General features: G+C 32.9%; 2 protein-coding genes across 4 annotated transcripts; both read right to left on the reverse strand.

Annotated features, from left to right (window-relative positions):
* On the reverse strand, positions 1-9,475 carry LOC123918940. Of its 3 annotated transcripts, none has more exons than XM_045971133.1 (3): positions 9,321-9,461; positions 776-1,036; positions 1-623 (listed from the first exon to the last, which is right to left on the reverse strand). In XM_045971133.1, the coding sequence occupies exons 1-3, from the start codon at positions 9,421-9,423 to the stop codon at positions 268-270; spliced, it is 720 nt and encodes a 239-aa protein (XP_045827089.1). In that variant the 5' UTR covers positions 9,424-9,461; the 3' UTR covers positions 1-267. The 3 variants fall into 3 exon arrangements, with proteins under 3 accessions (XP_045827089.1, XP_045827088.1, XP_045827090.1); XM_045971132.1 differs by lacking the exon at positions 9,321-9,461 and adding an exon at positions 2,261-2,418; XM_045971134.1 differs by lacking the exons at positions 1-623; positions 776-1,036 and adding an exon at positions 7,476-8,009 and having other exon boundaries at positions 9,321-9,475.
* Positions 9,476-13,613: 4,138 nt separating this feature from the next.
* LOC123915223 (calmodulin-2/4-like) lies at positions 13,614-14,051 on the reverse strand. Its single transcript, XM_045966364.1, has one exon. It carries the CDS (start codon positions 14,049-14,051, stop codon positions 13,614-13,616), a length of 438 nt encoding a protein of 145 aa, XP_045822320.1.
* Between the last annotated feature and the right edge of the window lie 170 nt (positions 14,052-14,221).

Below are 14,221 nucleotides of genomic sequence, written 5' to 3' on the forward strand. Positions count from 1 at the left end.
TTCTACAAATATAGTTTTTTTTTTCTTGATAAATATAGTACATTTTTGAGGCCCTGGACTGGGGGCCTAGTTGCCCTGGCCCAAAACCGGCCCTGACTAACAATATTATAAAAATTAAGTAAAACATAAATTTAGAAAGTTATCCTTTTATTATAAGGAATTAAGGATCAAACACATATTTAACCCTTTTATTTATAATTGCATACATCATTTCTTGGTCATCATATATAGAAGGCACCAAATAATACATATTTTTTGCTAGAGGGTTCAATTGGTTATGTTAAAAGAAACTTTATTTTCCTCCCCACTTTTGGAAACTTTATGTTTCTCATCATTCATAGAAGCACTATCTTCATTGTCACTTTTAGAGACTTTATACTCCTCATCATTTATAGAAATTTTATGTTCTTCATCAATTTTGAAAACTTCATCTTCATGGTTACTTTTGGTAACTTTCTCTTCACGGTTACTTATAGAAACTTCATTTTCCTCGTCAAATAAATCGTTTACTATGTCTCGGATTTTGAGAATAGTGTTAGCATCATACTTCATCAAATTTTTATGCATATTCATCAAATCAGATTCCGAAAACATCAAACGGCTGTTCACGCTGGTCATCGGCTCTACAATAATTATGGATAATACATTATGTCTAGAAATATAATAGTATAATAGAAATTAAAAGATGTATATTAATAATGGGAACAATTGTTTCAGTTAGATGATCAAGAATATAAGCATTGTTAAAAAGAAAAGGGTATTTGATGTTCTTCACTTTTGGAAACTTGATGTTCTTTATGACATAGTGAAGCATGATCTTCCACGTCATTTTTGGAAATTTGATGTTCTTCATCACTTAATGAAACTTTATTTTTTTCACCACTTATAGTAACTTCATTTTCCTCGTCAAATAAATCATTTACTATGTTTCGGATTTTGAGAATAGTGTTAGCATCATACTTCATCAAATTTTTATGCATAGTAATCAAATCAGATTCCGAAAACATCAAACGGTTGTCCACTCTGGCCATCGGATCTACAATAATTATGGATAATACATTAGATATGTCTAGAAATATAAAAGTGTAATAGAAATTAAAAGATGCATATTAATAATGGGAACAGTTGTTTCAGTTGGGAGAAAGTATAGATTAAATATGGACCCAGTACAAAGGTGGATCCACCTATTCATAGTAATTTTTTAATAAAATTATATTTTATTTTCTATAAAGTTCTTTTTTTTTTTACCATAAGTGGTAAAACTCCACCTTTGAACCATTTTTTATAGGACCAAATTAAACACACCCATACATTATGTATTGTTAACCTAAACAAACAATTTTTTAGATGCATGACATTATATTAGCAAATGCTAATATAGTAATATGTGGGCACATAATAAAGAACTCAGTATAAAAATATTAAGTTTTAAAAGTTGTGTGTTCAATTTTTCAAATATTAAAATGTTATATTTTATGATACAAAAATTCTATTTTTAAATTTCTTAATATTACAATTATTAGCAAGACCATTTTTTTAATGGCAGGATTATAAGCAAAACCCTATTTTATAGTTTTTTCTAATCTACCATTTTATGATTTGAGAGTATTTATATCCATCAACCAATAAGAACAAGTCATATGAAAATTCACATATGTAAATTCAATGTTTGTTAGAAGTTTGTTACAAAAAAAAAAAAACCTTCAAATTCACATATGCAAATTTGTTACAAGTTAGTTGTGGGTACCACATATGCAAATTTACTTATATGATTTGTTTTCATTGGTTGATGAAAAAATACCTTCAAATTATGAATGAGTACGGTAAGCCTCACCCTATTTTATTATATAGATATTTGCATAGATACATTCAAAATTAAAAACAAAATTTCATAACAGTGAAATGTATAATTGGAAGCAAGTGTAAAACTTATTTATTGTATGACAATACATAACAATAACAATAAAATTATATATGCATTTGACTTTTTCAATATTAGGATTATTAGCAAGACCCCTTGGGCTCAATTGCGTTATTAATAAAATTTAACAGTTCAAAAAATAAGAATTATTAGCAAGACCCTATTTTATTATATAGATATCGGCAGAGATACATTCAAAATTAAAAACAAAATGCCATAACAGTGAAATGTATAATTGGAAGCAGGTGTAAAACTTATTTATCGTATGACAATACATAATATATAAAATTATATATGCATTTGACTTGTAAATGTAAATTATAGGCTAATATGACTCACTAGTAATATAAGGCCCGGGTACATGATTTGCATCTAAAACTTGAGTTGAGAGAATAACAAAAAGAATAACACCAAGAAACATAAATGACCTTGAGTAAGCCATGTTACTTCAATTCTTTCTAAATTACAATGCAATGTGGTTGAGAAATAATAATGTAATATTCTCTATATATAGGACAAGGAGATTAACTTTTTATGAGGCCAAGAGTCAATGAGATGTAAACATTCTCTATATAAATTAAGGAGCCAAGGAGATGTTAATATTAAATTATATTGAATTGAGAATTTAAACATAATTCATTCTTTATTAATTTGTTGTGTCTATTTCTTTGGTTGAATGAAGAAGTTTTTTTTTTTATTATTAAGTAGTCTAGTGACTTGAAATTCATTCTTTTAAATAAATAAATAAATAAAAAATTATATTGATAATAGCATACAAATTAAACTCTATAATATAAATATCAACTAAATTATGCTGACGGGGAAACGTAATAGAAAATATTCCAATTCCTCAACACACAACAATGACATTTGTTTTATTTTATTTTTACATTCTTAGATAACTTTTCAAATTCATGAAAGATGGTATGAGTGAGCCCACAAGTTAAAAATTTTCATAAAAAGATTTAATATGAGTGGTATTAAATATTCGCTGTATTTTTTTTAATAAGCAAAATTGTATATTCGCTATTGGAAAAAAATATATAAAAATATCAAATGAGTGCAAGGATACATTTTGATACCGGTCTGGATCCTCAGCAGCGTTTTACTCTGCAGCAATGTCTGCCGCTAATATTTGTATCGTTGGATGCATCTATAGGCTGGGATATATTAAATAAAAACTTAGATAAAAAAAAATAAAATCCTCAAATTGTTTATGCTTAGACAATGGAAGAACAGTCAATCGAGATAAAAAAACGAGATAAAAAAAGGAAAACCTTCCCTTTATAATGTATAATTAAGTATTTTATACATTATTTTTACTTATACTTTCATACAAGATGTGTATAAATTTGTTTATATATAATTTTTATTATTTTCACAAGACTCATAATAATGTCTTAAATATGATTAAACTTTGTTATTTATTTTACATCTAGTTTGTTTGAAAATAATAAAAAATTAATATATTTTTTAAGGTTGATAGAATACTCCCCCGAAGCGAGGGGTTGAATTGTGTTTTATCGTTTCTAAAAATTTTATTTGTGTTATGAAAACAGAGTGATATGCACCAGAGCCAGAAATATAAACACATAGAGAGATAGAAGAGAGAGAGAGAGAGAGAGAGAGAGAGAGAGAGAGAGAGAGAGAGAGAGAGGGAGGGAGGGAGGGAGGGAGAGAGAGAGGGAGGGAGGGAGAGAGAGCATAGAAGACTATGTTGGAACAAAATGTGGTTTGTCAAACCCTTATGATTTAAAATAGATTTTGATGATAACAAAGTATTGAATAAACAATTGGTAGCACTAATATTTTATCTAGTGTTCAGGACCATAAGTTAAAATTTTACACACTATGATCATAAGAACTACTGAGAAGATGTGGTCTTCAAGCTCTGAAGAACAAGTTCTGAAGGAAGCAAATATCTTGACTCTGAATGAAAGACAAGTCATGAAAATCTATTAGAGTCAGTGAATCTCTCATAAGCTGAAGACTCTACAAGTCCTATAGAAGTCAAAATTTGAAGTTCTGACAAGACAATTATTTAAATCAGATTCTCTGATTTGCAAATGATTGAAGGACGTTTTCTATATGGAGCGTATAATACATCATTCTTATCCTCAATCTTATCAACAAATGGAGCGTATAGTACTATTGTACTATTTTACTCTAAATGGTAGAGTACTATATTTTCAAGGACAAGGTAGTGGAATTGAATTAACCTTTTAAGGTAAAGAAATTCAATTCACATCCCTAATGATTTTTCATATCCAGCTGTCATATAGAATCTTCTCAATTGGTCATCATTCTAACGTCTCTATCCTTGGTTATAAATTAGAAGACATCTTCATTTAGATTTGGCTGACTCAACTCACTACATTCTAAGATATCAGTATTTCACAAGACTCTGATCCTCTGAATCTGTTCATATACATTGTAAATTTGTACGTTAAATATTTTTGAGTCTTAGAAAAAGCTTAGAAATTTGTATAACACTTTTGATTGTTTCAAGTGTTAGTCTTATACTTTCATTTTTTATTTGTAAGATTAGTGAAGTCTCTTGTTAGTTGTAACTTGAGCATTAGAAGTTTCTTGCTGTGTGCTTAAGCATTTGTGTAAATCTTTTATGATTTTAGTGAACTCCCTTGAAAGTGCAAGAGGACTGGAGTACTCTCGATTTGTGATGGGAACCAATATAAATCACAGTGTGTTCATCTCTCTCTAGCTCTCTTTAATTGTGCTCTATCCGCTGCTTAATTGTTTTTGATAAAAAACTTCTGAAAAAGTTTTTAACTTACTAAAACACAATTCAACCTCCCCCCCCTCCCCTCTTGTGTTTTTCACACCTTCAGACTACACAAAAGTTTTTATACTAATTCCTACCATAAACGAGAGTAGTACAATTCCCCTGCATTTCCAAGGGAATTCACTAAAATCACAGATGATCGCAAGTGCTCAAGCACCTAGCTCAAGACTTTGTTGCCCAAATCCACTAACTTAGGACTTCCTTGCCCAAACTCTCTAGCTTAGTACTTCCTTGCCCAGACACACTAGCCTAGTACTTCCTTGCTCAAGTAATACGTACAAGAGACTTGTTAAACTAACTTAAAATTTTTTAAGAGATTTTAAAATTTAACACGTACTTGATATACTATCAGAGGTGTTCACAAAATACAACACAGATACAAGACTTAACACTTAAATGTTGGAATAAGGTTGGTTCTACAACTATCTAACTCAAGAGTTTTGATGATAACAAAATATGAAGAGAACAATTTTATGCACTAACGTTTTTATTAAGTGTGCAGAAAATATAAGAAAGTTGTATCTGAAGATACTGGAAGACCTTACATAAAGGACGATGAACAAAGCAAGACTCTGACTCTGAACTATGTGAAGATTCTGAATGAGTGAAGTTCGAGTGTTGTCACTAGTGTTGGATTTCAGACTCTGTGCGAAGTGTTCAGTTAAAAATCCAAGTAATCTCAGACAAGAGAAAACGACCAATCACTTGACTACACTTCAATGATATTTTCAACTAAAGTCAATGATCAAAAGAGACGTTGGAAGAAAATCTTTGCCATCAATACCAAAATGAAGTATTTCCTTTTATGAAGCATCAAACAAAGAAATCAATTATGGAAAGCCTTGCAACGACAACGATAAAATAATGGCAATCAGCAATGAAGACGCTCCTAATTCAAATTCCAACGGTCTACTTCCTCATACAACTGTAAAAGGAGATCAAAGAATTCAAAGAAAAGTGTAAAAGTACATACATACATACATACATACATACATTCTTTTATTCTTTGTAAATCTTTTGTAAATACTTAGGAGAAAGTACTGAGTATACGAGCTTAAAAATCATTTGTGTATCTTCTTTCAAGAAGGAACTTGTAAACACAAAAAGCTGTTGTATAACCTTTCTAGGTTAAAGGGTTGAAAATTGATGACATGCGTCATTACATGAAAATAAGACCAATTTCAAGTGTTTTTAGAAGAATCGTCAAACACTCCTTTCTTGTGTTTCTCGAACCTTCATTAAATTCTAAGATACAAAGTTTGTAAGAATTCCTAAGTGTTTTTACAACTTTTGACTTTGAGAGAGTTTGTGCGCTTTTAGAGGCTGATAGGTCTTGGTGATTTTCTTCAACTGGATTGCTCTATTCATATGCAGAAGAAATAGATCTGTTGAGAAGCTTGTTGGAACTTATAATTTGCTTTATGCAAAGGTAGTTGCAATCTGGGTAATAACTGCTTCAATGCTTTGAAGAAGAGGATAATGTCTTCACATTCCTAGCAAAAGGACAACTGCTCCAACTGCCAGGATAGTGACGTTGTACTTTATTCTTTCCTCTTTGTCATCTCTGAAGTGAATCTCTAAGTAACCCAAGTCTGATCTTCCAAGATTATACCAACTTAGAGTCTGATGTTCACTACTTCTGATGCTCTTTAGCTTCTGAAGCTTGCAACCTCTGAACACCTTTAAGAGTATGCTTCTCAGAGTTTTTTTTTTTTTTTTTTCAGTTTCTCTTCAACATGTTCAAGTGGATATTAATTTTATCTTTCAATCCTGCACACTTGAACAAATATTAGTAACACCAATTGTTCTTTTAATATATTGTTATCATCAAAACCACTAGAGAGATTAACGAAACCAATTTTGTTCCAATAAATACATTGTCATGCGTTTATCCTATCAATATCAAAGCATATCCTTATCCAGCTTCTTATCTTATACATTTAATAATTCAATAATTATAATTTATTGACATGGTAATTTATTTTTTTTACATTTTTAATACATATTAACTAGAGTTTAATGGAGATACATCGATAGTGTAAAATAGTTTTACACGATCATCCAATAAACAACTATTATTTTGCCATGTCATATTCAGAAAGTGGGGTGACGTGGCAAAAATATGGTTGATATTGGTTGACAGTTTACACTGTATGTCAGAGCAAGTTCCTTTTACAACTGACAAAGAGAAGCGCGCCTTTGGAACTATGGAGTGCTTAGGTACGAGCACAAATCTTAAAACTGAAAAGATGTGTTAGGGACTCGAATGGGACTCAGCCATGCTTGACGACGAAAGTCCTAAGCGACAGGACGCCATCGTCATAGTACACGCCAGACAGAATGCCCAGCTCGCGATGGGATATTCATGCCCCAAGGAAGAAAACCTAACGACGGCCCCTTTCCTCATTTTGAGTTCGGAAGACTACTCTGAACACTCGAATAGGTCACCAAAAAACTTCCGAGCATGGCGTCCAAGATACCCGCTATCAAGTAAAGACCGTGGTTTAGCCGAGCACTAGGGCAAACGCATTGACCTAGCGTATAGAACGTCTATAAGTATCAAGCATACAAGCATTGAAATCGACATCGCGAGGAATTTGTTAAAGTTAAACCTCGAAACTTGTTGAACACAGAATTATAAGTATCAAGCATACAAGCATTCTAATCGACATCGCAAGGAAATAAAAATATCTCATGCAAAATATCCAAGTCTAAGCAGAAATAAACGACGAAAGATAAAATGCACACTGATAAAAAGAAAAATCAAAGTACAATAACATAAAGCAGCCATGAGGACTGCACGTTGTCAAGAGGTACATCATAAAGTGCCTTTATGGCGAGCATAATGCCGACACATACAAAAAATTAAATTACAACAACTTTAATCTTCAGGAGGAGGAGCGACGATCTGCTCGTCGCGAACTTCCTTGAACTCGTCCAAGCCCTTAGTGACCAACTCCACGTTGGGGTTCAGTACTAGCATCTGGGCGATAGCATTTTCGAAGCTGGACTTAGCGGTTTCCAACTGCAGGGATTTAGACTCGAGAATCTTTGCGATCAGCGCAGCTCGACTAAAACTCATGTATTCCCGGACGGGATCAGCAGTATTCTTCTCGACACTTACTGAGGTTTCAACAGAGGACTTCAGCCTTTCCCTTAAATCAGAGAACTCCTCATTGAGCTTCTTCACCTCCTCAAGCAGGACGGCCGCCTTCTTAGTCAGCTCAAGGACATCCATCAAATCAGATTGCGAAACCAAACGGCTTTGCACGCTGGCCATCGGCTCTACAATAATTATGGGTAGAAATATAAAAGTGTAATAGAAATTAATAGATGTATATTAATAATGGGAACAATTGTTTTAGTCGGATGATCAAGATTATAAGCATTGTTAAAAAGAAAAGGGTATTAGCGCAATTAAGTTCCCCATTTGCCATATTAAAAAGGACAATTAAGTAAAACAGTTTTTTTTTCTTCTTTTTCTGTTCATCTCATCTTGTGATTGTATTGAAAAAAAACTTATGTTTAACATTAAATTTAGAAAATGAATTTCACTGAATTAAATTTTTTAAGAGTTTAATTGTTGTGTACTGTCGGTGTAAACATTCTTTACACATATATCCAATAATGTGTTTCCACATCATTTAATGAATATGACACATCATGTGTTTTTAAATATCATACATGATATGTCAGTATATTATTGGATGCATGTGTAAAATAATTTTATACTAACGATGCATATAAATTAAATTCATTTCTTAATCATTGCAAAAATAATATTTTTTCTTATAATAATGACACGAGAAAGTATAGATTAAAGAAGTTTTCTTATATCGACCCGATGCAAAGGTGGATCCTCATATTCATAGTAAGTTTTTAATAATATATTGTTTTTAGTCTCAATAAAGTTCTTTTTTTTTTTTTACCATAAATGGTAAAAGTCCACCTTTTAAACCATTTTTTAATAGGTCCAAATTAAACAAACCCATACATTATGTCCTGTTAACCTAAATAAATAAATAATTAAAGAGTTTAATTGATATGCACCGACAGTGTTAAATAGTTTTATATAATCGTCCAATAAACAACCATTATTTTGCCATGTCATATAAGAAAATGGGGTGAAGTGGGGTGATGTGGCGGAAAACATGGTTGGTATTGGTTGAAAGTGTAAAATTATTTTACACCGTCGGTGCATATCAATTAAATCCATAATTAAATACATGCATGACATTTTATTTGCAAATGCTAATAATATGGTATATATGTGGCTTAAGGGTACATAATAATTAAAGAACTCGGTATAAAAATATTGAGTCATGAATTCAATTTTTCAAAAATTGAACTGTCATGTTTTCCAATACAAAAATTCAATTTTTAGATTTCTTAATAATGATAGGATTATTAGCAAGACCCTATTTTAATATATAGATATATGCAGTGATACATTCAAAAGTAAAAACAAAATGTCATAATAGTAAAATGTATAATTGGAAGAAAGTGTAAAACTTATTTATCGTATGACAATACATATCAATAAAATTACATATTCATATGACTTGCAAATGTAAATTATAGGCTAGTATGACTCACTAGTATTAGAAGGCTCGGGTACATGATTTGCATCTAAAACTTGAGTTGAGAGAATAACAAAAAGAATAACACCAAGAAACATAAATGACCTTGAGTAAGCCATATTACTTCAATTCTTTCTAAATTACAATGCAATGTGGTTGAGAAATAATAATGTAATATTCTCTATATATAGGACAAGGAGATTAACTTTTTATGAAGCCAAGAGTCAATGTGATGTAAACATTCTCTATATAAATTAAGGAGCCAAGGAGATGTTAATATTAAATTATATTGAATTGAGAATTAACATTGAGGTTGCTAAAGTCCTACTTGATCTTTACGTAAAACTAAGAATTTTTTTAAAATTTGTTGTGTCTATTTCTTTTAAATTCATTTCTTCGGAGGAATGAAGATTTTTTTTTTCTATTTTTAATCAAATAGTCTAGCTAGTGGCTTGAAATTCATCCTTTTAAATAAATAGAAAGTCTCAAGTTCGAATACATTATTCACTACAAGAAAATATCAGATTAACTACAAGTCACTAGGTTTGGTCTAGTGTTGAAAGGTTTGGATAGCAACGTTATATGTCTTGATTTCGATTCCCACCTCATTGTAAATAAAAAAAAATCAGATTAACTACCAAAACATTACTACAATATATTGTTCTAGCTAATTTGCAATTGTTTGGACATGCTTTTACCCCATCTCAAATTTTCCCGGCTAATCATTACATTTTTTTTAAATATTTTCATTTTTGATTTAATTAATTTATATTCTCAATAAATCTAAAAAGGTATATGGACTATATACATTAGATTCTCAATGAATTTAAAAAGTAATTCTTCTCGATCGGAGGTAGTATCATAAAAAAAAAAAACTATCTCTCTAACTATTTTCGTTCCACCACCGTTATGCACTAGGTAACTCTCCGTCATCGCTTTCTCTCTGTTTCCATCGCCGTCGTGACTCTCTCTCTCTCTCTCTCTCTCTCTCTCTCTCTCTCTCTCGCGGTTGTCATCGCGGTCGTTATCATCAAGGTTTTAAATTGCGGTTGCGGTCGTGGATGCGGTTGCGGTTGCAAGTATTGCGATTGCGGCTAATGCGGACACTGCGATGCAATTGCGGCCGTTGCGACGTGAAATAATTTTTTATCCGCACAAACACAAAAAAATAACTATAATTATTGTAATTCCTTATATATCTTTTACTTATAATTCTATATAAATTTTAATTCATTTTTAAGTCATCGAGACATAAGAAGACAGAAACTCTAAAATGAAAGGACATAAAGGAAAAAATAAAGGTGAGATTCTCTGAATTTTTACGAAAAGGAATATTGGATTGAACCGTTGCGGCTGTTGCAGTCAAAACTCCGTTGTGTTGCGGTGAAATGCTGTTGCGTTGCGGCATCACGTGTGATTTGAGTTCACACCGCAATTGCGGTCCGATGCGGTTGCAGTGTCTACCGCATCCGCAATATTGCGGCCGCATCAGGTGATGCGGTCCGCAATTTAAAACCTTGGTTATCATCGCTCTTCGTCCCTACAAATCTTCTTTCGAGAACTTCGTCTCTTCGTCTCCGATCACTCTCCTATTACCGTCTCTAGGTTCAATATTGTTTTGTTGTGTTAATTGTTGGTTGAATATTTCTCTGTTCATGTTAGGGTTCCTTTTTTAGTTCATATTGAAAACTCATAAAGAGTTCATATTGTTTAGTTCATTTGTTTTGCTTGTCGTTGATGCGTTTAGTTAATTCATGTCTTTATTATTTATCACACTGCAGATTGGTGAAGGAACTTACAACAGTGTTTGTAGAGCTCACGTTCTTGAAACTAACAAAATTGTTTCTTTGAAGAAGGTTAAATCCACTAATATGGATCCCGAAAGTGTTCGTTTTATGGCAAGAGAAATCATTCTCCAAAGAAGGCTCGATCATCTAAAATGTCATGAAACTTGAAGGAATGATTACTTCAAAGATTTCTGGTAGCTTGTACCTTATTTTCGAATATATGGAACTTGGTCTTAATGGCCTTTCAACAATGTCGGGCAACAAGTTTACTCAATCGCAGGTACATTTCCCCTTGCATAATCGACTCCCAAACTCGAAAATGGTTGCGAAGACCATCTTTCTATTCTTTCAAGGTTTTATCGATATTTTCCTTTTCCTTCGGGAATAAATAAAGTTCGGTGGCGATTTTATTGTCTAGCGAGCGCATTCCGCCCGCGCATTTTTTCACCCGCTTCAGCTGGCGACTTCACTGCTGATGTTTTAAGAGAGTCAAGCATATCCTTGTTAGTCTTAGGGTTGTGTTTTTTTCTTTTGTTTGCTTACTTTTCCTATGTTTTACTTTCCCTTTGTTCTTGCTTTTGTATATATGTTTTATTTCATTTCTATTTATTTATTTCTATTGTGCATATATATCAACTGTGGGGTGGAATGTTACTTGAGGGAAGCTCTACACTCGAGCTTTGAGAAAAACTTAAGATAAGATGGTAATGTTATCTTGAAGATGTTGTTATCTTGCGAGTATTTGCAATGGCGGCAATATTTTCCCCTTGGGTCCGTGACTCTAGGGACCTATTTGACCTTTGTAGAACCCAATGACTCTATCTATGGGAGACCCTTTGAATTGGCTAGCCCAATCTCATGGGGAAGTTATGAATGAGGGTCGTGACCTTGGTTGTCACCCTTAAACAAAAAAAAAAACCCTAGAACATACATATGAGGGGATTGGGTAGTAAATATTTAGAACCGGCCTATCGTATGGAACCCCTTACTTAAGTTATGTATTTTCAATTTCCAATTACCCTACAAACTTGTCCTTGAGGTCATACCCTGACCTTCTTTACTCACTCATGACATGTTATTAAAATATTTTTGCATACGTTAAAAAAAAAAACTTTTTGCATATTCATGCATTTTCATGCATCTACATTTCCTACGTGAAGCTCATATATCTTCCACCTTCGTTTTCCTCCAACCGTAATCCCGCTAGCCGATCTTCCACCTTTGTTTTCCTCCAACCGTAATCCCGCTAGCCGGTTTCCCGATACTCGAAGCAAATTTGAAGTATGTCTCAAGAGACTTCAAAAAGGTCAAAAGTTGTTGAGGGATGAGGTCAACCAGTTGAAGACCTAAATGAGCTTGATCATACAAATCATATTAAGGGGAGAAGGCGACCCCCCATCGAACCTGCTACAGACCTTCCAGCGCCTCAGACATCGGGGCTCCAATGAGACTCAACCACGGATGATGACAACCAATTATATGATGTTTTTAGTAGTAGATTAGTATAGTTTTTATAGTAATTGAAGCCCAAAAGCAAGCAAATATCGGGAAAAGTGAAGTTACAAGGACCAAAAGCAAGAAAAGTGGAAAAAGCAGCAAAAAATGGCAAAAATGTAATAAAGCAGCGCAACCATCGTACCCACGATGAGGTTCAACGTGGCGCGATGAGAAGATGGTTAAAATTGAAGAAAATCTGCTGATAATCTTTACAATCGTGGCACGATGGCTTGTCATCGTGGCACGATGATTACTTGAAAAATAAGCAGAAAATCCTGATCAAATCTTTCATCACACCACGATAGGATCCATCGTGGCCACGATGAGACAAAATTACACGCCATCGTGGCCACGATGGGTGCGCAGAAAAAACCCAAACTCAGCTGAAAAACTATAAATAGAGTTTTCCTCCTTCACTATTATTCATTCCAATACATTCAGAAATATTGAGACTTGTCCAATATTCACTCTAGAGTAGGAGAACTCCAAGGAGGAGAAAATGAGGCCAAGGAACTCCAAGGCCAATAAGGTTTTTTTCTTTCAGTCTTTGTAACTTATTTTTTCTAGGTTAGGTGGAGTCGAGAAACTCCTTTACGAATACTTGGTTGTACTATTTATATTATTTTGGGTATAATTATATTGCAAACAAATCAGCGAACACAACAAAAATATTATATATAAAATAAATACAAGAAAAAGTTCATAATATACATAAATACTAGTAATAGCACAACTAAAAAACGATCACCTAAATATATGACAAAGGCAAAAAAAAAAGAAAAAAAAAAAACCACCCTAAAAAAATAAATAGACCAAAAAGAACAAAACAAGCGGTGCAGTCCAACCCTTCTATGTCGTCCCAAAAAACCGAAAAATAAAAAGAACAAAACAATGGAAATAAACGGACCAAATAAAACATGTCCTAATATTGAAAATAGAATACTTCCTCCGTCAAAAAAAAAAATAGAATAGAATAATTCCCATAAAAACTCATTTGCCCATTTCCTTTTTTTTTCCTTTGTTTTTTAAGATTTTGGTTGTGGTTTTGATCTATCTCCATTACTATTACGATTAACTCCTAAAAACTTATCTCTGTCCTTAATCATCACTATTACTATATTGCAAAACTCATCTAAGTTTAGCTTCTCATCACTATCACTATCATAAGCACCAACAGCATCGTTCGCTATTTGGACATTCATCTCATGCTTGTCGAGCTTTGTAGCGAAATGACGAAATTCAGCTACAAATATGACATGATTATGATCCTCATCAAACTTAATGAACATTTCTGTAATCCGGTTCAATATTTCTACAACGTAACTGGTACCAACGTCGACCTCATTTTTAATGACCTGCAACTCAGCATTGGTTGCGATATGATCGATCGAACGCATTATGTTTCCAAATTCTTTGATAGCAATACAACCATCTTTGTAAGGAGTAATTGTGTTAGCTAGCATTGATACTATGGGAAGACCCCATTATATAGTGTTACAAGGATAATGCATACCAAACCTTTTCTTAAGGCATAAGCAACAAGTTATCAGGCCTGGCCCAATCACTCGAAGCCCATAGGCGCGCCCTGAGCTAATATACTCCTAACATATGCTCCCCTAATCCGAGCATTGTC

This window comes from Trifolium pratense, linkage group LG3 (assembly GCF_020283565.1).
Source record: "Trifolium pratense cultivar HEN17-A07 linkage group LG3, ARS_RC_1.1, whole genome shotgun sequence".
In the NCBI taxonomy this organism is placed as follows: domain Eukaryota; kingdom Viridiplantae; phylum Streptophyta; class Magnoliopsida; order Fabales; family Fabaceae; genus Trifolium; species Trifolium pratense.